Genomic DNA, 26221 nt, shown 5'->3' on the forward strand with positions numbered 1-26221 from the left:
TTTTAAGATCTTACAAGTGTGAAACACCTTCAGTATCTATCCTTCAAGCTGCTACTTTCAAAGAACTAAAGTTAAGAAAACTCACTTTGAATTCGACTTGTTCAGGGTATCATGTTTCTTTGCCTGGGTCTTTTAAAACCTATGTGTCTTACTGTTACCTTAACAAAAGTGTAACTGGGAGTTAGATTGATTAGGGGATTTAGAAGTTATCATAGTAGTAATTTGTAGAGCTATGTATGTATTTAAAATAATTTCTCCTTTTAATAAATACTTAATCTAGGTTTGTAAAACCATAAAAGACTTGGTGGTCTTATTACTACTGAATTCAAGACACACATCTAAAAATTTATACAAACTGCAAAACAAGTTGTGGCACTTGTTTCAAGTTTCCCTTTGGGATTTAAACAACTCAGCATTTACCATCAGCTGTGCTATAACAATGAGTCAAAGAGGAGAGAACAAAAAATCTGACACTTATCTAGTGCCTTCCTTAACCCCAAAACATCCCAAAATGAACTTCTGAAGTCAGTTGGTAGTACAAAACTTAAATATTTCTGAAAGAACAGACATGTTGCCGAAGCTTTTTGTCTTGCACTCATCAGGACAAATGCAAGAATGCCAAATTTCAAACAATTAGAACAATTTATATTGAAGAAGAGGGTGCTGATTGGCTGGCCAGTTTACTCTGATTGGCTGAGGTGTTTCCATGGAGAAAGCAACAGGGAACTAAAGGCCCCGCAAGCTCCTGGGTAATTCAAAAAAGGCGCAGGGCTTGAACATATTCATTTTGTTTGCAGAGCACGGGTCCCTGTGTATGAATGTATGTCACTTCTAGCAAGCCCCATTATGAGCTCAACTGATTGTCTTAAATTGATTGTTAATGTAGCTATTAGCACACTCATGATTGTTTAGCAAGTGCTGAAAAAGTCCTGACCAATTACGAATCACATCTAACAGTAGATGTTTTGTTAAATAGAGTGCATCAAAGCTATCCTGGAGGGCATTGGCTACCCTGATTAGAACATTGTTCACTGTGTATCGTGCTAACTTGCAAATGGGCCAAAGGCTGCCACTTTCGGACCTGAAAAGTGCTTGGTCTACCTCAACTTCCCCAGGAAAGGCAAAATATCTCAAAAATTTGAACAGCTGGCTAAGCAAGCCATTTCACACTGCTACTATACAGTGGTTATGCAAGTGGTATTTTCTGCTACCTGGGTGCTGTGGTCAGTCCAAAGACGTTCTGCCTACTACACAATTGAGCAATGTTGTATACGAATTTCAGCGATGGTGTGATGCCAGGCATGTGGACTGTGTGATTGACTGATAGAATCAAACAACATGTTCCTTTAGTTGTTTGTAATAAGCAGACTACAGACCCTACTCAGCCAGCCCACGCTTGCAAAATCCAAAACAAAATGTCTCCTGTTAGCTGTGATTCTGCGATTGGACAACACTTACTAAACAATCCAGAGTGCGCGAGTAGCTATTCGAACAACCAATTTCAGATAATCAGCTGAGCTCGTAACATGGCTCATTTACTCTGGCTAGAAGCCTCATACATTTATACACAGGGACCCATTCTCTGCAATCCAAAGGAATATGTTCAAGCCCTGCGCCTTTCTTGAATTACGTGGGAGCTTGTGGAGCCTATAGTTCCCCCTGGCTTTCTCTATGGCAATGCATCAGCCAATCAGAGCTGATCTACCAACCAATGAGTATAGTTTTCTTCTGTAGTAGAAAATATTGTAATTGCTTGAAATTTGGCATTCTTATGCTTGCAATATTCCACTTTTCAAATGCACTGATTGTTATGTCGGTAAAGTCAGCAGCCAATGTGAACACGAGAGGGTTTCACAAATAAGAGGCATGTAACCTTTTAATCTATTTTGTTGGCATTGGTTGAAGGATAGGTATTGGTGAGGACACCTGAAGAATGATGAGAGATCTGTCATGCTCAGCTGAATAGGTAGGGCCTCAGCTTATGATCTCAAGGCTGTTGTATTCCCTCAGTAACTGTAATGAAACATCGGCCTAGATGATGTGCCGAAGTCACTGGACTGGGCTTTGAATTGATGACCTTTTCAGCCAGGAGCAAGAGTACACCCTCTGAGCTGAACTGGCACTTTTTACGAACACATAGTAATATCTGTTCATTTGTGCCTTTTTCAACTAAACAAAAGCTTAGGGAATAGTCGTTCCCTTGTTCATTCCCCAGGGCAATGCCTTGACCAATTAGTCGACCTGCCTGGCTTGAATTTGAACAGCTGTTCCATGCTGCATTCTCCATGGTAACGCCTCCACCAATCAGAGTCCACTGCCTACTTATCAGCCCTCTCTTCTGATGCAGTATAAATTGTTGTTCCCCCATTACAGTTGGTAATTTCTTGCGAGCTATCCTGATGAGTGCAAGATGAAAAGCTTTGACGGCATGTCTCTTTTCTCAGAAATATCTATTCATTCATAAATACTCCCGATTTCCTGCAGCATTTCCAACCCCATGCAATTAAACATCAGAAGTGAAGAAACTTAGAGTCAAGAAATGGCCATTCAGCCCATTGAGTGCACTTCTTTAAATCAGGATTTTGTGACATGTTGACAGAAGCTTCCCATTCAGACTATAATTCTCTGATTTTAAAATTGTACCAAGGAATGAAATTGTTTGAATGAAATGTATGAAAAATACAACAGTTCTCATAATAGCTGAGTTCTTTGTACCTTTGTGTATCGCTGTGTGTTTGCATGTTAACAATATATGCCATCATGATTCCAATAATTCTACAATGAGGTTTAATGGCTGTGAGAGTGATTGCTGTGATCCAATACTCATAAATCCAACCTTAACAGGCATCTAAAGTCTTTTATGGAAACTATTGTTTGCAACTATAGTCACTAGTTTAACACATTGCATGACACAGTTATAAATAATAATCAAACACAATTAGTTTTACTGATATGGGACATGCTGAGGATGTCTGAAGAATGAGTGTTGCTTCAACTGTCAGATTGGCTGTGTGGTAGCATTCTTCTCTCAGGACAGGCTCAAATCCCGCTCCATGGTCCTGAGCACCTGATCTCATGGATAACTCAATGAGGTGCTGCATTGTCAAAGGTGCTTTTTTTTTTAACTACATGTCAAACAAAGGCCCCATCTGCTGTTGAGGTGGCTGTAAGAGATCCCCTGGCACTCATGCCCTTGAAACATTCCTCCCTGATCCAACATCACTAAATCAAGAACGGGTTATTTGTCTCACTGACTGGACCTCGCTGTGTGTAAATTGAGTCCCATGCGAGACATCTGGCAGATTCTCAAGGCACCACAGAAATGCAAGTTCTTTCTCCTTTGTGCAATGGCCAGAATCACAAAACTGTTACAGTGCTGAAGCAGGACATTCGGCCCATCATGTTCGCAGCAGCTCTCAGAAGGAGCAATTTACTTAGTGCCATTCTCCTGCCTTCTTCCTATAACCCTGCACATTGTTCCTTTTCAAATAACAGTCTAGTTACCTCTTGAGTGCCTCGATTGAACCTGCCTCCACCACGCTCTCAGGCAGTGCATTTCAGACCTTAACTACTCATTGCAATAAAAAGATTTTCCTCGTGTCACATTTGTTTCTTTTGCAAATTACTTTAAATCTGTGCCTTCTTGTTCTTAATCCTTTCACAGGTAGGAATAGTTTCTCCCTATATACTCTGTCCGGACCCCTCATGATTTTGAATACGTCTAAGAGATCTCCTCTCAGCCTCTTTTCTCCAAGGAAAACTGTCCTAACTTCTCCAATCTATCTATCTGTGCCAGTGTATAAGCCCTTCTAATGTTTTCCCAATTTGAATGTTGTTGTTGGGATGGCGTTGGTTATAGAACAGGACTATTAAAGAAGTCTTTGTAGCCTTCTGTATGTTAACATCAAGTCTTTATTAACTACTTATAACTGTATACAAATGTATACCAAATTTTACAGGCATGAAGCTATCTTCATTCTAGATCTTAATATATTTCTGGCCAACACCACACGGACCCAAGGTCAAGGTCGTGTGCCTTCTTACATCACTGTGTGGGTGGTACTGTACTCAGTCCCACATTTATTCTGTATGTGCCAGACCCTTCTACTACACCTTCCCCCAAGTCTTTATCCCAAGGATTTAGTTATTTTAATTTACTTCACATCTTACATTATTAAAAGTCTTATGCATTACCTTATTGTTACACCCTAAACTCTATCCCAACATTATTGCTATTATAGTATTACCATTAACAACACTTACATTACCCAAATCTCCCCCGCTCCAGTCCATGAAGTTGGAGGTCTGGAGACCTTATAACCCTTCCACATCTCGTTTGTCGCTCTGTCGGGAGAGCAATAGGTTCTCTTCGTTTTGGTACTTGTTATTGGCTTAGTGGTTAGACTGGCATTTGGGTATCTCCATCAATAGTCCTCCACAGTGCAATGGAGGAAGCCTGTCTAGGGAAAGGGCAGAGAGCCCTCCTGTTCTATCTGACTGTGCTCTCAGATGTACCAATCCAGTAGGACCAGGGTTGGTCCTCGTTCTATTGGAGGACTGTTCCTTATCTCCCGAAGTCCGCGATCCAGACCTTGTTACCTTGCTGCAGCTGTTGCAAGTGTCTGGTGCAGTGTCACCTGTTGTAGGCAGAAGCTTACTTCTGTCCGTAGGACTGCTCTCTTGCTTGTATGTCCTGGTAGTCCTTGGCAACCAACTCCAGCAGGAGTTTCCTCAACAGGATATGCAAAGTTTCCTGCCCATCAGGAGCTCAGATGGGGGCAGGCCGCACTATAAGAGGGTGGACCCGTAAGTGAGCAGTGCGGTGAGGAAGTCCTCACTTTTCTTCATGAGGGCCTTCACCATCCCGCTTCACCATTTGACTGCGGGTATCTTGGGGAGCTGGTGCGGTAGGGGAATCTGGTTATGGCTATGAAGTGTGTGAAGCATTCATGAGTAAATTGTGGGCCGTTACCCAACGTGAGTTTAGTTGGGATGCCATGGCTTGCAAACATCTCTTTGAGTGCCTTGACGACCATCTCCAAGGTGATGTGGAGAAGTAGTCTGCAACAATTAGGAAGAATTTGCCACTGTAGACAAACAGGTCCATGGCCAGCCTTTCCTATGGCCGGTTGGGGAATTATATGGGAATGAGTGGCTCCCTTTGGGACTGGCGATGCAATGCACAAACCTGGCAATTTGCAACGTTCTCCTCTATTGCTTTGGAGATACCCAGCCACCAGACGGCGAATTGGGCCCATGCCCTGCACTTAGTAATGCCCAGATGACCCTGGTGCGTCTTCTTAAGGACATCTGCCCGCAGAGGGGCTGGAGTGACCAGCCGTTCATCATAGACCAGGAGGTCATCTATGTAAAGTGGCTCTGCTGTTTGTGCCACGTTTTGGCTGAACTGCTACTTGGTCCCTGACAGGATCACCCTTGTTAGCAGTAGGTGTGGATGCGGGCACACTCTTCACTGCAGCGCTGCCTTTGGCAGATCTGTTGGAGACTGGTCATGGTTGCCAGCGGGTATCTGGTAGTGGTTTAGAAGTAGGCCTCCAGCTCTGCAACGAAGTCTGCATCCTGTGTGGTCGGAGGGCCTTCGGTGGCCCTTGAAAGGGCATCTGCTGTCGTCTGATTTTTTGTCCCTGGACATTTACGGTCTCGTAGGCGAATCTCATGAGGCATAGGCAAGACCTCTGGATCCGCAGAGGCATCTTTGCGAGCTCCTTTTTGTTTAACAAGGAGCTCTGCCTCAATTGTGATTGAGGCCAATGACGTAATCGGAAAACTTCTCACAGGCTTCCCCCTGGGTGATGGCGTGCCTGGTTTCCGTGTCCGACAGTCCCCAAGAAGTGTAGTAAATGGGCCGCTGACTACCAGCCAATTGCTCCTGAAGGAGAACCGGCCCTGAGGCCTGTGGATGAAGCATCAGCCACCATGGCGGTGGGGAGAGCCGGGTCATAGTGGGCCAGAACGTCGGTGGAGAGAAACATCTCACAGATGCGCGTGAATGCATGCTCTTTCTGGGAGTCCCAGTACCACGCTTGGTCTTTCCTGAGCAGGTGTCTCAACAGTTTCATTGACTGGTGCCAAGTGAGGTAAAAACTTTGCCAGCTGGTTCACCATCCCCAGGAGATGATGGGGATCGGGGATGGAGGGAAGGGTGGGGAAGTTGGTGATTTCTTTGGTTTTGTCTGGTTTTTCTGTGATACCTTCAGAGCTGACGACACAGCCCAGGAACCATATGGAGGTCTCGGTAAACTCACAGTTATCAGTCAGCATCAGCCCTGCCCCTTGCAGTCGCTCCAAGGCTGCCGAGGGGCTTTTGTCGTGTTCTTCCACCGCGATCCCATGGACCAAGACATTGTCCGCCTGGCAGATGACCCCTGAAGGCCCTGCAGGACATCTGACATTGTGCGTTGGAATATTTCGGGTGCCAACGTAATCCCAAAAGGCAGATGGTTGAAGCAAACTCTGCCAGAGTGGGTAATAAATATGGTTAGGATGGGGGAGCCCTCATCGAGAGGAAGCTGCCAGAAACCACTGTTAGTGTCTAGCTTGGAAAGCACTGTCCCTGTTGAAAGCTTGGTCAGGTTTTTGCCCACTGAGCAATGGGCTGGACCTCCCTGGCAGTGGCCTTGTTAAGCTGTGAGAGGTCTACGCGGAGAGACCCGTTCGGTTTTTGGACCGGGACCATCCCCAAGCACCATGCGGTAGTTTGTTTGACTGGGGAAATGATTCCCACGTTCACCATGTTGTCCAGCTGTCGCTGTAGCTTCCTTCATGAGGGGGCTGGGGGACCTTTCGTCGAATGAAAAGGCACACCGCTTAGCGTCACTCCTGAGGGTGATCCTGTAGCCATTTTTCAGGTGGCCAAGTCCCTTGAAGAGCTTCAGAAAGTCTCATCTGTATTTGGAGCCAGGCCCTTGCCTCTGTTGCAGGAGATTAAGCTCGATACAGGCGTTGCAGCTTCATAGAGTGTAGTCCTGGTTGTGGACCATTAAGATGGTTGCTTAGGATCATTTTGTCCTTCTACTCAGGGTTGCCTATAGGTTGCATTTGACTCTAAGATGGAGTCCTCCTGCCGTGTGAAACTAAGTGTCCCCGTTGTTGGAAATTGGAGGTCTTTGAGTCATGGCTCCTTGTCTGACAGGACTGTCATGCTGGCACCTGAATCTCATTTAAAATTTGTTAGATGTCCATTTAACAGGGTGTCAGCGTTCTAAAATGAAGAACCACAATCTTTGATCTCAGCCAAGTGGCACAGCCGTGTGTCTTCTGGGGTTTCGGTCTTGACCCAGTGGATTACCTTTGGGCTATCTGTGTGGGGCTGGGGTTTTGTCTTGCACAGTTTACCAAAGTCTCCCTGTCTGTTGCAGTGGAAGCACTGGGCTGTACTCGCAGGACACTGACCTCTCTGCGAGGGTGCTTCACACCGTAACACTGGCAAGGTCGCTCTGCTGGGCAATTCAGGAATTGTTTTCCCTGACTTGGACTGTCCTTGTGTCTTGGTGACCTGATAAGCTGGGCTGAGGGTTGACTTCCGCCCCATGTTGTATTCTCTCTCCTTAGGGTTGTCCAGTGTTGTTCACCTAGCTCAGACAGTCTAACTATCTGGATTGCCTTGTGTAGGGTAAGATAACTCCTACACTTGAAGGTCTGCAGACTTTTTGCTAAAGTCAGGAGCAATGCTGACCCGTAAATAAGATGCTAAAGGGGATAGACAAAGTAGACATGGAGTGGATGTTTCCCCATGTGGGGAATTCTAGAACGAGAGGCCATAGTATTAGGCTAAGGGGTGGTAGATTTAAATCAGAGATGAGGAGGAATTACTTTTCTCAAAGGGTCGTGAATCTGTGGAATTCACTCCCTCAGAGTGCAGTGGATGCCAGGACGCTGAATAAATTTAAGGGGGAGATAGACAGATTTTTAATTAGTAACGGGTTGAAAGGTTATGGGGAGAGGGCGGGAAATTGGAGTTGAAGCCGAAATTAGATCAGCCATGATCGTATTGAATGGCGGGGCAGGCTCGAGGGGCTGAATTGCCTACTCCTGCTCCTAGTTCTTATGTTCCATGTTCTTAAAAATATTTCCCTGCAAAGACTTAGATTTTGTGACTGGCCTGGGCCTGGGGTGAGTCCCAGTGGAGTCGGAAGTGTGGAAGATTTTGAAAAGTGTGGGTACAGCTTTAAGAGCTTACAGGCTTCCAAGACGGCATTGCCATTCACAACAGAACAATGGACTTCCCGCACTCGCCAGTTTTGGTGGGCTTTGCAAAATGGCAGTGGCATGCTTCAGGAAGAAGAATTGTCAACAATGGCTGTACGGGTTGGCAGTCTGTCGGGTTGGCAGTCTGTCGGCTTGGTTTAATCGGCGATGTAGTGCTGTGAGTCGCGAGACGTGTAAATGAACTGAGGGCTTGCCGTCTAAGGTCTCGGGTGATCGCGAGGTGCCCGAGCGTTGAGTAAGTTAATTATTCATTTGTTTTTTCTCTCTGTTTAACTCGGAGGTCACACATTGAGGCTCGGAGTCAGGGAACTAGTGATGGGTTTTGTTCAAATGGTGCTTCTGACTGAATGAGTGAAAGTGCTTCTCAGGACTGGCTGCAGCCTGGGAGTGAAAAGGATTTAGTTTACCCTAGCAGGCCATGAACTCTATGTGCTGAAGCTGGACTTCCAAGGGAGATGGGGTGGAGGCTTCTGCTGCAGTAAAACTTCTGCCCTTGGCTTTTACGCTCTTCTCTCTGGAGTTTTTTCTGGTAAATTTTCTCAGCATCTGTAGCTTCAGTTGGGAGCTTCTTTGAGTTCAGAATCTGTTGAAGTTGTCCTTTTTCTTAGTCTTTCAGCATTTCTGTCAGGATGAGGGTTTTTGATCCAGAGCTGCCACCATGTTGGGATGGTGTTGGTTACAGAATATGTCTGTTGAAGGAGTTTTCATAATCTTCTGTATGTCAACGGCAAATTTTTATTAACTATTTGTAACGATATACAAATATACAGTAAAGGGTACAGGCATGTCTTAACACTCTCTGGCCAACACCACACTGACCCTAGGCCTAGGTCATGTGCCTTCTTACATCACTGTGTGGGCGGTACTGTATTCAGTCCCACATTAACCCTGTATATAGCAGACCCTTTACTACAGTCTTCTCTCACTTGTTTCAGACTGACATGTCACTGGGGCTTGGCTTAAAAAAGAAAGTGGTTTTGATGTAGTTTAATCTGGGAAAATAAACATCGGCTCCAGGCATTAAAATGGGCTTTTGATCTATGTCGTTTCTTTTGATTGCCTCCTCACTCCTTATTTTAAGCAAGGTTAACAATTCTGTGCTTGGAAGAAGGAGGTGCTTTGATGTTCACTCTCCAGTGGGCCTCCAGACGATACAAAAGTGCGAGAACCCAATTTACTCAAGAAACATTGCGCCTAATGGTATAAGGACAAGGAAATTGCAAGCGGCATTATCAAAGGTGAAAGAAATTTCCTTTGCTGAGTGTCGTGTTGTAACCCACTCCACGTTAGTTTCACATTATAACTGGACAGGCTCCAGCCAGCAAGCTGCTACATAGGGTATAAGGACTAAAAATTGTCTTGCTATACTTGGTCAATTCAGTGCTGTTATAATTGCATTTTAGATTACTTCACTCTGATGTTTTTGCCAGCTGGGCAGGTTAGACGGCAGCCTTTGGAAAAGCCAATGATTTGATCCTTGATATTTGCTAATATCTGTTGGAAGTCATTTTCCTTCTCAGTGTCATTTATATGATGTGGGGTTGTCCTTGGCACCTTATGCTCAACCCTCTCAACACCAATGCCTATGAACTGCCTGGCCACCAGCCAATCAAAAGAATTAGAGGGCTTGGAGAATACTAAGGAGACTGGAGATATTATTGTCACACACAAATAATTTTTAAAAACTTGCATTCGTGTAGCGCCTTTCGCATCCTCAGGATGTCCCAAGTCGCTTTGCAGCCAATGAAGTACTTTGGAAGCGCAGTCGCCGACATAATGCAGGAAATGCATCAGCCAAAGGGGGAGGACAGAAGAGAATAGGATCTCGCTGCCTGCCCATGTGGATTCAGGTCCTGCTTTCGTTCTTGGTTGCAGGGCTATTTAGCTGCTTGAGAAAATTCCGGCCAGTAAGTTATCACCAGCCAAGAAGACATATTGTATTCAGACCCAGCCCAATTTCAGTGGAAAAATATTCTATTTTAAAATAAGGCCCAGAGAACCAGAATGTGATTACTCTCAGCACAGACCATCCAAAACCACATTAAACACTTCTGACAATGTTTGAAGTTGTCCCTGCTGCTGCAGAGGCATTTGCCAGACACAATTAATAGCTACCAATAATGTCGGATCAGGTAGGGCAGCGAGTTTTGGGAAGTCTGATTGGTAATACGCCATCACAATTGACTGCAGGGAAAGCAGTAAGAGCAAAATACAGCCAATCTGTCAACAGGAATTACTTTTTAATCTGTGATTTCAGTGGGGTCAGTAAAAGGTTGGTATTTTAAGTCATATTGTTTTTCTGCAGATTTGCTATGCTATGAGTAAATGATCTGAGAACGGTATACGTTATGAGCATGTACCAAATATGATGAAATGCAAATACAAAAGAGGACTTGAAAAATTGGGTCAGTTGTCATTACAATAGAGGGGATTAAGAGATGTTTGAAATGATGAAGTGATGAAAGAGAGAAATGCCAGTGGTTGAGGGAAGAATTGATTAAAGGTACAAGATTTAGGACAGGGTGTTGGCCTTTAAAGTGACACCCACCAATGAATGTAGTTTTTGTAGGTGCCTTTAAGGTGAATAACAGATAATCAGTTGGGCCCTTCCTACCACGATAATACATTTGCTATTGCCTCGAAGTCAGAAGGTTGTGGGTTTGATCTCACTCCAGAGACTTGAGAACCAAAATCTAGGCTGATACTCCAGTGCAGTACTGAGGGAGATGAGACATTAAAAAGAGGCCTTGTCTGCTCTCTAAGATGGATGTAAAAGGTTCCATTTCAAAGAAGAGCAGAGGAGTTATTCCTGGTGCTGTGGGTAAATATTTATCCCTCAATCTACGACACAAAAACGGATTACCTAGTCATATCCCGTTGCTTGCTATGTGCTAATTGGCTGTCGCTTTGTGATATTATAATAGTGACTACACTTTAAAAGGCGCATAAATGGCTGCAAATCACCTTGGAACATCCTGAGATCGTATCTCTTTGTCACTTTTGGAGGGTGTGGCACCTCTGGGGGAGTTGGGAAATTTGCTCCTTGCAGAATTGCAGAGAGTGGGGCAATCCCGACTCTGTCACTCCCTGTCACATCACGTTGACCTGGACAGGATTTGACGGACCTGGAGAATGGTTACTGCCACCACTCGCAACAGAGCCACAGTTTGCTATTTGTTACAAATTCGCAGCAAAGTCTCCCCAAAGGATCACATAGATAGACAGGGCAGGCTGGGCAACTCCTGCAGAGGTTCAGGACAAAGTCTCGTACCTGTTTGATTACAGGATTCCCCTTGGCTGTAAAACAGGAGTCTCACATCAGTGCGGCTTAAAGTGCCTGGTGCAATACTGCTACACTTTTCTGGTTACTGTGGAAAAGGAAAATTCAGTGCAAGTGCTGCTTTGGTAAACTTACATTGGATTAAAGTGAATCTACACAGCTGCAAGGAGGAAGTCGAAGAAATCATTTCACCACCCCGTTCCCACTCCGATCTCTCTGTCCTCAGCTGTCTACACTGTTTCAATGAAGACCAGTGCAAGCTGTATGAATGGTATCTCTTTTTTCACACAGGCACCTGACAGCCATTCCAGCCTCAACATTGTGTTCAACAAATTAGATAATAACCAGCACTCCCACTTTTTTGGACAGTGGTGCTGTTGCTGGTAATGGTTCTGCTGTTGTCATTTATACTTCTACTGGACTTATCTTCTCTTTCTTTCCTTATCCCATTACCATCCACTTTTGTCTTGCACCATTATCAATCCTGATGAAAGATCATCGACCTGAAACTCTGTCTCTCTCTCTCTCTTCACAGATGCTGCCAGACCTGCCGAGTATTTCCAGCACTCTCTGTTTTAGTTTCAGATTTCCAGCAACCTCAGTATTTTGATTAGCACCATTATTCCTTTTGTCGTTTATACTCCCCTGTCCTCTCCATCCTGTGGCTGACCTTCCCTTTTGTCCTTTCTTCTCCTTTCCAATATCCCCAGCTCTGGACTTGCCCACCCACTCCAATGTGTCCTCACGTGTCCCAGCGCCAAATTTCGTTATGAGATTCGTGCTGCGGATGCCTTGGGACGCTTAATTGTGTTACATGCGCTCCATAAATGCAGGTTGTTGTTATTGGAGGTGCATGGCAAGTGAGAAAGGGCAATGTGGTGTCAGAAAATGTGGCACTTTGCATCAACCAAGTAGGTCTGTGGCTCAACAGCTATGATTTGCTCAAAATAAGTTTCTTGCAGACATCTGACAAAATCGGGAGGTGGAACCTGAATAAAAGCAGCAGTCCTTGGGTCCCAGTCTCTGTCATGACCTTTGTCACATCACCCCTATTGTTCATTTTCCAATTCCTGACAGAATCTGTGGTAACAGGATAGGGTTTCCACTGTAGCTGATAAACGTGGAGCTCAACAAGTCCCTATGCCAAAGCTTCAAAGCCTTCTAATAATTTCACAGAGACCTGTGTACTTTCTTTAACTGCAGGGGTTGCAAAGGTTAACATGTCAGGCAGCATCTGCGGAGAGAGGAACAGAGTTAACATTTCAGGTGGATGACCTTTCATCAGACTGGTGTTCTAAAGTCCTGTTCAGAAGGTCATCAACTTGCAACTTTAATCCTGTCCTTTCCTCAGCAGAAGCTGTCAGACCTGCCGAGTGCTTCACCACCCTTTGTTCCTGACTTACGAGAGTCGAACAGGTTAGATTTAGCTAAGATCTGGATGTAGGGGCTCACAGTATGAATGCGGAAAGGTTCGTCGTATGGCATTGAATCGACGTAGTGGCAAGGAAGCGGCACGTAAATGAACGCATTTGCGATCGACAGTCTCTTACCTTGTTGCACAAAGGAACCGTAGACAAACCACATGGAGTTGTACAAGGTAGTGGAGGTGACGGAGCCCATCTGCAGTCTTGGAGGGTTAAGCCAATTCAGTAGGTACACCAACAGGCCCACCAGTACCACTGTGCCAGCAATGCACGCCCACAGGGAAAAGTCAAATGGCGCCAGGCAGGCAAACATGTCGACAGTCTTCTCTGCCTTCTTCAGCAGGAATCCCACCGAGTAATCCATGTAACGGGTGCTGAAGTCCACAACGCTCTCCCGTTCCGGCGTGATGGTCAAGGCTGAGATTCCCACGTCCGCTCTCTGGAAATTTATTTTTTAAAAGAGTGGGTCATAGTAAGTGACGGAAACTGAGCTTTGATCACCCCCACCCCCACCCACAACCCCCAACCCCACCCGCAACGCCTTCCTTTTCTCCAGTCGACTTGCTAATGACAACAACAACTTGCGTTTATATAGCACCTTTAACATTGTGAGCCGCTTCGCAGGAGCATTATCTAACAAACTTTTTTACACTCGGGCGAAGAAGCAGACATGAGGGCATGTGAATAAAAGCTTGGTCACAGAGGTAGGTGTTGTGGAGCGACTTAAAGGTGGCGAGAGAGAGCTAGAGAAGCAGAGAGGTTTAGGAAGGTAATTCCAGACCTTAGGCCCTCTTCAGCTGAAGGCACAGCTACCAACGGTGGGGCAAAGGATGTGAGGGATGACAAGGGCCCGAGTTGGAGGAGCACTGAAATCTCGGAAGTTACAGGGCTAGCGAGGAGCAAGGCCAAGGAGGGATTTGAATACAAGGATAGAATCGAGGTGGTAGAGGACTCTAACCTCTCAACTTGTTAACAGAATTCCCTGGCTCACATTGACCTGAGCACAAAACAAAGGCGATTTATATGAAACATTAATGATCAGCACTTCAATTCATGATTGAAACAGTTTCATTATTATGCCTGGATGTTTCTTGAATGAATCAAAATGACTATTTCTAACAATCATTTAATGTATTATTTATTTTTTTACCAACAAAGTTAATCATGCAAAAAGCACTTTAGCATAGAGTAATAAAGTGATTAATAATGCAATTCAAATTAAATTGCGAATGAACTGAGGTAACCATGTGAGGAAATACATTATAATTGTGAACATGAAAATAATTTATATGCGATATGCACTTTATTAAAAAAAATGCGAGTTTCTTCAATTTTGCACCTGTCATTGAAAATATTTATTTTTAGAAAAGTGAATTTGAAGGTTTATGAGTACTGATGACTATTTTGTCTATATTGAGCCAGATTCCTCTATTAGAATAGATCAGACAGATGCATTGGTCCAAATTAGGTGTCTGCTCTTTTGTTGCATTCTGAATTATCTTTGCTCATCTCCATGTTTGCATTTGGGTTCAGTTGACACAGTTTGAGGGACTTACTCCCAGCAGTTCCCTACATGTTGATTTGTACTTCTTTTTAATGAAAAACTAAGTGGCCATGGTACATTCAGAGCAAGCACCACAGAAGAGTAGGTGCAGGTCTGAACCTATAGTGATAGAGGGACACACGAGTCCTTGACCATTGCCACAGAGCTTCCAAATCCGTCTGTGTTTCAGGGTGTGTGATATGGGAAGACCAGATGGGTTAAGGTTTGGGGAAATTCTATTCCAAAATGCCCAGAGCACGAAAGCTACCCAGAACCGTAGTCATAGAAATTTTTCGACACAGGTGACCATTCAGCCCATCGTGTCTGTGCCGGTTGACGCAAGAATTACCCAGCCAAATCCCGCCATCCTGTATTTGGTCTACAGCCCTACAGTTCACAGGTCTTCAAGTAGACATCCAAGTATTTTTTAACTGTGGTGATGGTTTTTACCTTTTCCACGTTTTCAGGCAGTGAGTTCTAGGTCCCTACCACACTACGCATGAAAAAAAATTCTCTCATCTCCCTTCTAATCCTTCTACCGATTACTTTAAATCTTCAATATTGCTGAAAAGAGAGACATTTTGCTGAATCTTTACATCTTGCAGTCATAAGGACAAATGCAAAAATGCCAAATTTCAAACTTTCGCAACAATTTATGCTACAGGAGGAAAGGGTGCTGATTGGCTTGCAAGTCGACCCTGATTGGCTGGGACATTGCCTTGGAGAAAGCAACAAAGACAGTTCCCCATTGCTTTCTCAGAGCAATGCCTCAGCCAATCAAAGTCGACTTGCCAACCAATCAACACCCTTTTCTCCTGTAGTATAAATTGTTGTGATTATTTGAAATTTGGCATTCTTATATTTGATGTGTGCAAAGCGAAAAGCTTTGGATTTGAGTTCTCCACTACCAAGTGACTTAAATCCATGCTCCCTGATTTTTAAGCCCTCTAAGGTAAATAGGTCAGCCTGATTTACTCATTCTAGGCCCCTCATTAAAACGAACGACGAAGTGGCGATATATAACAACCCATATTTATACTGCACCTTAAATATACAAAACTCTCCCAAAGCGCTTCATGAACCATAAGGAAAAAAATAGCTTCTGAGGGAAAGGAAGGGAAATGAAGTCATGAGCTCGGTCTAAAAGGTTGGGTTTTGAAGAGTTTTAAAGTGGAGAGGGAAGTGAAGAGGTTTAGAAACAGAGGAGTAGCCTGTTTCTCCATTCAAGTAGATCATGGCTGATCTGTGTCTTAATTCCATCGACTCAACTTGGTGCTATAACTCTTAATACCCTTGCTTAACAAGAATCTATTCATCTCAGTTTTGAGATTTTCCATTGATCCCCAGCCTCAAGAGCTTTTTGAGGATGAGAGTTCCAGATTTCGATGGAGTTGCACAGGTTAGGTCAATTAAAATTTTCAAGACTGAAACTGGAAATATTTTGTTAGATCAGAGAACACAGGGACATAGGAACAGGAGGCCACTTAGCCTCTCGAGCCTCTTATGCCATTTAGTGAAAGCAGGGCTCATCTGTCACCTTAACGCCACATAACCATCTTTGCTCCATATCCCTTAATATCTAAAGGGTATCATGAGATATGGCGCTAAGGAGAATAAATGAGATACAGATCACCCATGATCAGATTGAATGCTGGAGCAGAATAGACGGGCTGATTGGCCTCCTCCTTTTCCTACATGTGTCACACAGATGCCTCTTACACTGGCAGCGGTTAAACTAAGATATCTCAAACACACGTCAAAGGAATTTATCTTAAATTGATTTTTGCTTCTTTTGCTAGCTCACCAAAATAAACAGGTTGAAATCCAAAGACTCTGTGTCTGATAGTTCAATCCCTAGTGCTACTCTCAAGATATGAGATTTTAGCAATTAAAAAGTTTAGACTCAACAAAGTTTGTCTGATGTAGTAAAATGCCACACACAAGACCATACTGGTACAAAGTTTAACAAGTTCTCCTGGATCAATCCGTCCAGATGTTTTGTGAAAATGGATGCTGCAGAAAGATGTTTTTTTCTATTCATTCATGAGATGTGGGTTTCACTGGCTGGGCCAGCATTTATTGCCCATCCCTAATTGCCCTTGAGAAGGTGGTGTTGAGCTGTCTTCTTGAACCTCTGCAGTCCATGTGGTGTAGGTACACCCTGGGTGCTGTTAGGGACAGAGTTCCAGGATTTTGACCCAGTGACAGTGAAGGAACGGCGATATATTTCCAAGTCGGGATGGTGAGTGGCTTGGAGGGGAATTTCCAGGTGGTGGTGTTCCCATGTGTCTGCTGTCTTTGTCATTCTAGATGGTAGCAGTCATGTGTTTGGAAGGTGTGTCTAAAGAGCTTTGGTGAATTCCTGCAGTGTATCTTGTAGATGGTACACACTGCTCTACTATGTGTCGGTGGTGCAGGGAGTGAATATCTGTGGATGGGGTGCCAATCAAGTGGGCTGCTTTGTCCTGGATGGTGTTGACCTTCTTGATTGTTATTGGAGCTGTTCATCTGCCAAGCTGAAAATGTACGCGGGTGAAGAAATCCAGGTAAGAGCTATCAGCAGAGCAACTGTCCATTATAGAAAGCACTCGGCACAGCTACCAGTGATGGTATTGAGAGGCACTGGACCAAGCCTTCTAGGGCGAAACCGGTTCAGGGAAATCAACCTTGATTGGCCAGTGAGATTTCAAAAGGAAGCTGGAAGAGTTCATGTCTTGAGAAAGGAACGAGTCAAAGTATGGCAGAAAGAGCCTGGAGAGTCCAAGGACTGCAACAGGATGAAAAAGGAGTGTGTAAGGACTCAACAACCTGAAGAAATGCAGTCTATCTCAAACAAAAATCAGAGTTCAAGATGAAGTGAGTAACCTTTGCAAGAAAAAGGAAAACCTGTTGAAAGACCTTCGCACACTACTGGACACCCTCAGGCCAAAGTTTTTGCCTCTGGAACAGTACGAAGGGAAACAGAAAGAATTCAGCACCTATCTGAACAAACTGAAGAACTAGTTGGCAGAGAAGATACATCGCTGTTCAGGTTTCCAGGAGGTAGCCAACAAATACGAAAAAGAGGCAGAAGAGCTGAAGAACCAGTTACATGAAGTCAAAGGGGCTTTGGAAACAAAAACCGGGGAGCTTTCCAAGAGGCGAGCAGATAATGAAGTTTTGGGAGACTCGGCTACTGAGCTAAGATAAGTTGAGGTTTCACCTGAGAGAAGTCCGGCCGGCAGTGAAGTCAAAATGAAGGACGAGACTAAACTCTGTGGTAGAAAGAAGAAGACAAAACGGAAGAAGGTTCCGGAAAGACAATAAAATGGTGGCTGGTTGCACCATAAGCACTCGAAGGAGGCAATAAACAAATTATCGAACTGTGCTACTCTGATATTATTCCAGGCCCTCACAGTGTTTTGTTGGATGATGATGTTGAAGATAAAATCAAAGAGGCACAAGTTACTTCCAAGGCCTTATCTGGAAAGAATTCTAGATGCTGTAGACAAATATGAAGAAGTTAACAGGTGATTTGTTGGAGACCAAGTTTGCATGTTTTCCTTTTCACTGCACAACGAACCCCCACCCCCACCCCCCCACATGGCGACAGGAGCAACACCTGCAGAATTGTTGATGAGACACTGTCTTAGGACGAGACTGAGCCTAATATTTGGAAGGAAAGGTGAAGAAGAGTCAAGGAAACCAAAAAGCTGTGCATGATTTGCATAGTCATGAGAGACAATTTACTGTTGGAAAAGCAGTAAATGTAAAGAATTTCAGTGGGGGACTAAAGTGGTTACTGGGTAAAGTAATAAAAACAAAAAACTACTGCGGATGCTGGAAATCCAAAACAAAAACAGAATTACCTGGAAAAACTCAGCAGGTCTGGCAGCATCGGCGGAGAAGAAAAGAGTTGACGTTTCGAGTCCTCATGACCCTTCAGCAGAACTGAGTAAAGTTAGGAGAGGGGTGAAATATAAGCTGGTTTAAGGTGGCGGGGGAAAAGAGAAGTTGAGTGGGGGAGGTGGTTGTCGGGACAAGCAAGCAGTGATAGGAGCAGATAATCAAAAGATATTACAGACAAAGGATCAAAGAGGTGTTGAAGGTGGTGATATTATCTAAGAGAATGTGCTAATAAAGAATGGATGGCAGGACACTCAAGGTACAGCTCTAGTGGGGGTGGGGTGGAAAGACTGACAGGGCATTACAGTTATAGATTTAAAAATAATGGAAATAGGTGGGAAAAGAAAAATCTATATAAATTATTGGAAAAAAACAAAAGGAAGGGGGAAGAAACGGAAAGGGGGTGGGGATGGGGGAGCGAGTTCAAGATCTAAAGTTGTTGAATTCAATATTCAGTCCGGAAGGCTGTAAAGTGCCTAGTCGGAAGATGAGGTGCTGTTCCTCCAGTTTGCATTGGGCTTCACTGGAACAATGCAGCAGGCCAAGGACAGACATATGGGCAAGAGAGCAGGGTGGAGTGTTAAAATGGCAAGCGACAGGGAGGTTTGGGTCTTTCTTGCGGACAGACCGCAGGTGTTCTGCAAAGCGGTCGCCCAGTTTACGTGTGGTCTCTCCAATGTAGGGGAGACCGCATTGGGAGCAACGAATGCAGTAGACTAAGTTAGGGGAAATGCAAGTGAAATGCTGCTTCACTTGAAAGGAGTGTTTGGGCCCTTGGACGATGAGGAGAGAGGAAGTGAAGGGGCAGGTGTTGCATCTTCTGCATGGGCATGGGGAGATGCCATAGGTGGGGGTTGAGGAGTAGGGGGTGATGGAGGAGTGGACCAGGGTGTCCCAGAGGGAACGATCCCTACGGAATGCCACCAGGGAGGGTGAAGGGAAGATGTGTTTGGTGGTGGCATCATGCTGGAGTTGGCGGAAATGGCAGAGGATGATCCTTTGAATGCGGAGGCTGGTGGGGTGATAAGTGAGGACAAGGGGGACCCTATCATGTTTCTGGGAGGGAGGAGAAGGCGTGAGGGCGGATGCGCGGGAGATGGGCCGGACCCAGTTGAGGGCCCTGTCAACGACCGTGGGTGGAAAACCTCGGTTAAGGAAGAAGGAGGACATGTCAGAGGAACTGTTTTTGAAGGTAGCATCATCAGAACAGATGCAACGGAAGCGAAGGAACTGAGAGAATGGGATGGAGTCCTTACAGGAAGTGGGGTGTGAGGAGCTGTAGTCGAGGTAGCTGTGGGAGTCGGTAGGCTTGTAATGAATATTGGTGGACAGTCTATCACCAGAAATTGAGACAGAGAGGTCAAGGAAGGGAAGAGAAGTGTCAGAGATGGACCATGTGAAAATGATGGAGGGGTGGAGATTGGAAGCAAAATTAATAAATTTTTCCAGGTCCAAACGAGAGCATGAAGCAGCGCCGAAGTAATAATCGATGTACCGGAGAAAGAATTGTGGGAGGGGGCCGGAGTAGGACCGGAACAAGGAATGTTCAACGTACCCCATAAAGAGACAGGCATAGCTGGGTAAAGTAAGTTCAGTGACTGCACCATGATCATACCACGTGGAAGTGGAAGGCCGGATCACCCGTAAGCATTTAAGAAAATGAGAGATACCACAACGAGATATGGTATCCACCTGGTTCCACCTGTAACCATTTCAGGACTAGTTCCTGTTGAAGGTGCTCAACCAAGGACTGACACGTCTGATGTCAGTAGCAGGGTGGAAGACGCTGAACTGCAAGTGCCCACTGAGGTACCTGATGTTTATGCAGTTCCAGAGAATGTGGTTCCTGAAGAATAATCAGAAGTCGTAGAGCTATGACGTTCCACATGGATCAGGAAACCACCTGACAGACTGAACTTGTAAATTTCATGACCTGTGTAAATATTATAATGTCATGAAATAAATATAGTTGTAAATACAATATTTACAGCAAAGTTAAAGGGGGAGGAATGTAGTAATTATGGTTTTGTTAAATGTTGAACTGTACCTTTAAGAATAGTCCTGTGATGTAAGATCACATGATCTGTGTAAACCAATGTGTTAGCAGCGCGGGCTACTTCCTCAGTCAGTGCAGGGATAGGGATGGAGTTGAAAGCACACATGTAGTTGCTGCTGGCTCTATTGTAAATAGGCTAAATGTTTCCACTAGGAAAGTTGTCTGCAGATCAATTCTATTACAAATAGGCGACAAGGCCACACTACAAAAGTGAAGTCACTGGTGAGATAGAAAAACTTACTTTCATGGAAGTGTTTTATTTGATTTTAAAAGGGTGATCTGTTTTTCAAAAAGGAATGATTACTATCTTGAAATCCCTGACCTTGGAGGGTGAAAGGGAGGTGTGCTCCAGCCAGGTTTTAATTGTGCAGGGACATTCCCTGTTTTGCTTTTACGTCAGCCTACTTTTGATGTGCATGGCAGGAATCTTCAAGAACTTTAAGCTTCATACTGGCGGTGCCATGCTGGGCAAACTCAAAAACTGGGTAAGATGGAAGGAGTATAGGGGCCCATTTTGTTTATAAATAAAAGCACAATTTTACAGTGGAATAATTATGACTTTTGCACTGAGGTCAAATGCCATGATTAACTTGATCCATATACCACCATGTTGGATATAGCATCAAACAATCAACATTATCGGCTGCCAAACACCAGGCATTTCCTGTTGCCTAGCCCTTACTTGCTGGTTAGTTGGCAAGATGGCTAGTGAGTGGCTCAGAATAATGTCAACAGCACAGGTTCGATTTCTGTTCCAGCTGGGGTGGACTTTGGGCCTGCCCCCTCACCCTGCTCCTGAGAGTAGAAGGCAATGGAATGCAACTACTGACTAAAACTGCCAAGACGACAGCTCAGGTTGAAGCACCAGCAGACAGTGAGGCAGGGACCTGCCTTCAGGCAGAGCACACACGAATGAATGCCCCTACTCGTATGTAATAAAATAAATAACACTCGGGCTAATTTATATTATCTCTCAGACCTCTTCTCAGCCTAATCAATTGGTTATGAACAGCACTTTTCATTTGTTTTATTGTGGGTAACTGGTGTTTATGAGAACAACTTCAGGTCCCAGCAGGTAAGAGTCAACCACATCTGTTTGGGGCTGGAGTCACGTGTAGACCGGACCACAAGGTTGCCTTCCCTAAAGGACATTAGGGAAGTTGCTTTTTTACATCAATCGCACAGCGTTTATTGGTAGCTTTTACTGATATCACTTTTCTATTTCTAAATTTAAAAAAAAAATCCTCCATGAGGTTTAAACTCTCCTGGATCACTAGCCCAGCTATCTGCATTAATCATACAGCGATATAACTTACACTACCATATATCCTTCAGTAACACATTGCTGCTGTGTTTCTATAACCTTCTCCAATCTCAATGTGTGCTCACTTCACTGATGATCTTACAAACTCTATTGGATTTAACACCTCGAGAGGAATATACATGACAGCAATTTTGCTGGCAGCTCTTCAGTCTCAATAGCGTCTCTGGGTGTGGTGGCCACTGCTGGGATTGCAGGAGCTGACGGCAGAGAATATGAAGGAGCCCCCAAAATTAAGGCGATGTTTGTGGGGCTCTTTGGGGCCAGTCAGGCAGGCCATGGTGAGGGGAGGAAGGGAGAGGTGGTTGAGGGCTCAGTTGTGATGGGGTGGTCTTCCAGTGAGGGCAGGGGCTCTTTGTAGTCACAGAGTGGCCGATCAGGAGAGCCATCCCGCTACCCAAGCCCACAAGGAGGCTACAAGGGTATAGCTGTCGGTCTCCGCATGTGCTGAAGTGCCCACCTGCCTGCTGGTAAATTACCAGCAGCGGTATGAATAGACTGCACAATGGCATTTAAATGGCCTCTTAAGGTCCTTCATTGGCCTAAGTGGCATCCATCACCTTCCCAGCTGATTGTAAAATGCCAGTGGCAGCAGGAAGGCGAGGGGCATGTCGTCCAACTGATTTTACCGTAAGACCATAAGATATAGGAGCAGATATTAGGCCATTCGGCCCATTGAGTCTGCTCCACCATTCAATCATGGCTGATAAGTTTCTCAACCCCATTCTCCTGCCTTCTCCCCATAACCTTTGATCCCCTTACCAATCAAGAACCTATCTATCTCGGTCTTAAATACACTCAATGACCTGGCCTCCACAGCCTTCTGTGGCAATGAATTCCATAGATTCCCCACTCTCTGGCTAAAGAAGTTTCTCCCTCACCCCCACCCCCACACCTTCCATAACGCTTCCTCGGGCTCCTTAAAATCCTGGCTCAAAACGTTGAATTGGATCCAATAGAAGGGGGAGCACGAGCAATGCAATCTTCTGTAGCGGCCAGAATAATATCAGTTATAGAAGGGGCAGAAAGATCCAAAGTAGCAGACAGACCAGAGAGAAGCAGCAACAAATGCTTAGATGGAGTAGGTGGAGAATTTTACAGAGCCAAATAAAACAGGGCTGGTTTATGGAGTGCGATTTGTTGCTGGGCATTTTCGGACTAGTAGGTAGGAGACAGTGACAAAACGAATCATTTGTTGGACTTGAAATCTCTTCAATGCCTGATTGAAAAGTTGACACTGTTTCGCTGGTGTTTCAACAGAACTTCCTTGACCAGTGGATGACCAGTGGAACCACCCATCTGCCTCCCCCACCTCATCATGCAGTCAAGGGACAATCCTGCGAGCAGGTTCGTCCACGTTAGACCTGTTCTCATATGGCATGTGGCCTGTTAACTGGCATGCCCAGTGCATGGTATTCCAGCCCTGGCAGTGGTCAGTCACAGGACCATCTTATCAATGTACAACAGATAAGGGTGCGAGACTTCAGTTTGATTAATGAGGGAGATGAAGTGTTTGGAAAAATAGATGGATAGCGTCCTTTGAAATATTCTGAAGCAACTTGTGCCTTTTTCTTAATGCATATTTCATGATTTTCCTGGAGGAAAATTTGGTGTCCCAAAGGAATAAAAAACTTTTTAAAAAAAAATAACTATGAATAATTAAAATATCTACATGGCAATAGCACAAATGTGAGCGACAATTTGTCTCGCTCCTTCAAGCCTGCTTTTGTAGCAAAACCAAACAACGCTTGACATTTAGAAAGAATGAAAGAAAGAGCTTGCATTGGTGAACAACCATTATCAGGATCAAGTGTGGCCAGGTCGGAGAGATAGCAAGGGCTTCTGAAGAACTAGGGACGTATTTCACAATTTAGTGATCCCAGAACAGAGCTTTACTCAAGCAGAGAGCAGGTTGGAAAATCTGACATGAAGGTCTGTGTGTAGGATTCAGGGCTATCCTGAGTCTTTGGTGATTGTGATGGATAACTGGGCCATGAAAATAGCCGTGAATGAGGTACGCTGACCTTTACACATTGTCAACAATCAAGTGCTTGATCTGTCTTCCCACCAAGTGGGACTCCCGCTGGGAGCAGAAAATTCACCTGCCAAAGCTCAAATATTCTTTACAATACTGTGGCTTTAACCCTAAATAGTGTCCTCTACTCCATCAGAGTGAAATCTTACATTTCTCATCGCAGCTATGTTTATCACCTCTCAACCAATGTATGTTAAATCATGGGTAGTTTCATCTACCTTGAATTGTTTTGCTTAGGAATGAATTCATAGCACGTAGGAATCTTTGGTAAGGCAGGAATTTACTGCGATGCCCTGAGTAGATGGTCATGGGCTGTGTTCTTGAATGCAAGGACTACGATACAACTGAGTGGTTTGCTAGGACAGTTAATAGATGTCCAGGTTTGGTGTGAGATTGGAGTCACATAAAAGGCAAGGGCGGGGGGGTTTTTCTCTGGTGAACCAGTTGAATTTTATATAATCATTAACACCTTTGTGATCACTTTTACTGATAACAACTTTTATTTAATTTCCAGATTTTCTTTGAGAATGGAATTGAATTTCTCAAACTACCATTTGTGGGATTTGAACTAACGTTCTCTGGGTTATTAGCCCAGGCCTATAGATTATCAGTCCAGTAACATAATGACAACACAACCATAATTAATGGTATGTTAATTGTATTGTTAAGATACAAAATGATAGGCATTGTTTAATTAAGGACTTAGAGCACTTCTAAGGAGAGACTGCTGGAACACTGGGTTTGTAGGTTGGAAGCAGGCATATGTAATGCTGCATTCAATGAATAAACCTATTATCAAGAAAAATATTAGTGTCTAGTTTCATACTTGGGATCAGAGTAACAACAATAACCTAGTGTCAGATTGAGGTAGCTTGCCTTAATTCATAAATTGTAATGTGTAGAAAGAGAAGACTGTCATTCCATTGGTATTGACAGGCTTCATGTCCAATAGGCAACTGGGAAATGTGAGTTGCCTAACCCAATGGTGCTAGTGCTGCCTTATCAAATGGAAGGTTTGTTTGCTGGATTGAAAGCTGGAATAATGAAAAGCATGAACAAGACTGTAGAAAACAACACAAGTGACAGACCTTGAAGGCAAGTTCTCCAATCAGCCCATTCCAGTTTCCATCAGGTTGCTGGCTTCCAAACTTGTGATCGGGAGCCACGTAGATTTCATATTTGAAGCCCAGATAATTTGACAAGGCATCCAGGACATCAATTGAGAATCCATAGTATTTCTTTGTTCTTCCGAGGACATTTTCTGACACCATCACAAAAGGTTCCTCCTAGAAGAGAAGAGATATGACAGGGTCAAGCGCTTGGGACTGACTCTTGGAGCAATTCTGACTCATGAATTTTAAGGATTCTGAGGATTATTTCTGTTGTGAGAAATTCGGAGTTGTCCGCCTGTAATACATTCCCTGTGAATGCTACCCCTGTTGGGAGTGTTGGGTCACATAATCAGCCTTGTGAAGCACATCTAGTTATTGTAATATAGTGATGCACTTGCTACATGCTCCCAGTGGAACGCTCTGTTCAAAAGAAACATGAGTCAGAGGCAGGGCTACCACACTGTCATCGCAACCTAATAAACCTCCAAGTATGGTTGTCCACAGGGATCATACAAATCAGTGAATTTACCCTATTGCACAACTAGCCATGGAAATGTTCTGGTGATCAACTGCATGATAATACTGAATAAATTAATAGTAATGAGATCACAATAAATTAGCGATATACCAGAACTCAAAGCTTCTAGTCCTAAAAGTAAAGAATCAAAAACTGAACAAAGTAATTCCTAGCAAAGAAAATCATCATCTATTCAACTAATATCTTATAAAAATTCTGATATCAACATTTTCCAGTAAAAATTCCAACACCCACATTTATAATGGACAGTACCAATGTAAACTTGACAAGCTGTATTTAAATTTAAATAAAGGCGGGGGCTCAATTCACTGCTGGAATGGATCAGTCAATCGTCACACTCCACCAGAAAGAAGGTCACCCAGGGGTCAAAATAGACCCAGAGAAACAAACATCTTTTAGAGTTCATAGCAAGGGCCCAGTGTGGTACCAACAAACAAGAAAGGTGTTGTATGGGTGGCCGAGCTGCTGCTACTAATGATAGAGTTGATCCGCAGGCACATCTTGGTTGGAAACATTAAGTTTATTTACAATATAATCAGCAGCAACTACACGTGTGCTTTCAACTCTAACTCTATCTCTACACTGACTGCTGAGGTGGCCCGCGCGACTCTCCTATTGGTTACTACAGATCATGTGATCTTCTTGAACAAGTATTATTCTTAAAGGTGCATTACACACTAAATAAAACCATAATTACTACAAAAGGTTTTCACTTATACAGCATCTTTAACAGCCTCAGGCCATCACAAAGCACTTTTCAGCCAATGATGTACTATTGAAGTGTAATCACTATTATAA

General features: G+C 44.1%; 1 protein-coding gene across 3 annotated transcripts in view; it reads right to left on the reverse strand.

The window, feature by feature from the left end:
- grid2 (glutamate receptor, ionotropic, delta 2) overlaps nucleotides 1-26221 on the reverse strand; it is a 928012-nt gene that overhangs the window by 181803 nt on the left and 719988 nt on the right. For all 3 annotated transcript variants that reach the window (XR_013580586.1, XR_013580577.1, XM_078570739.1), the window contains exons 10-11: nucleotides 24862-25059; nucleotides 13060-13372 (exon numbers count right to left, since the gene is read on the reverse strand). Coding sequence is in view for 1 of the 3 variants with exons in the window: in XM_078570739.1 (XP_078426865.1) it covers nucleotides 13060-13372; nucleotides 24862-25059 (511 nt within the window). In the remaining 2 variants the exon portion in view is untranslated. The remainder of the gene's footprint in view (nucleotides 1-13059; nucleotides 13373-24861; nucleotides 25060-26221) is intronic.

This window comes from Cetorhinus maximus, chromosome 1, assembly GCF_964194155.1.
Source record: "Cetorhinus maximus chromosome 1, sCetMax3.hap1.1, whole genome shotgun sequence".
Lineage (NCBI taxonomy): Eukaryota > Metazoa > Chordata > Chondrichthyes > Lamniformes > Cetorhinidae > Cetorhinus > Cetorhinus maximus.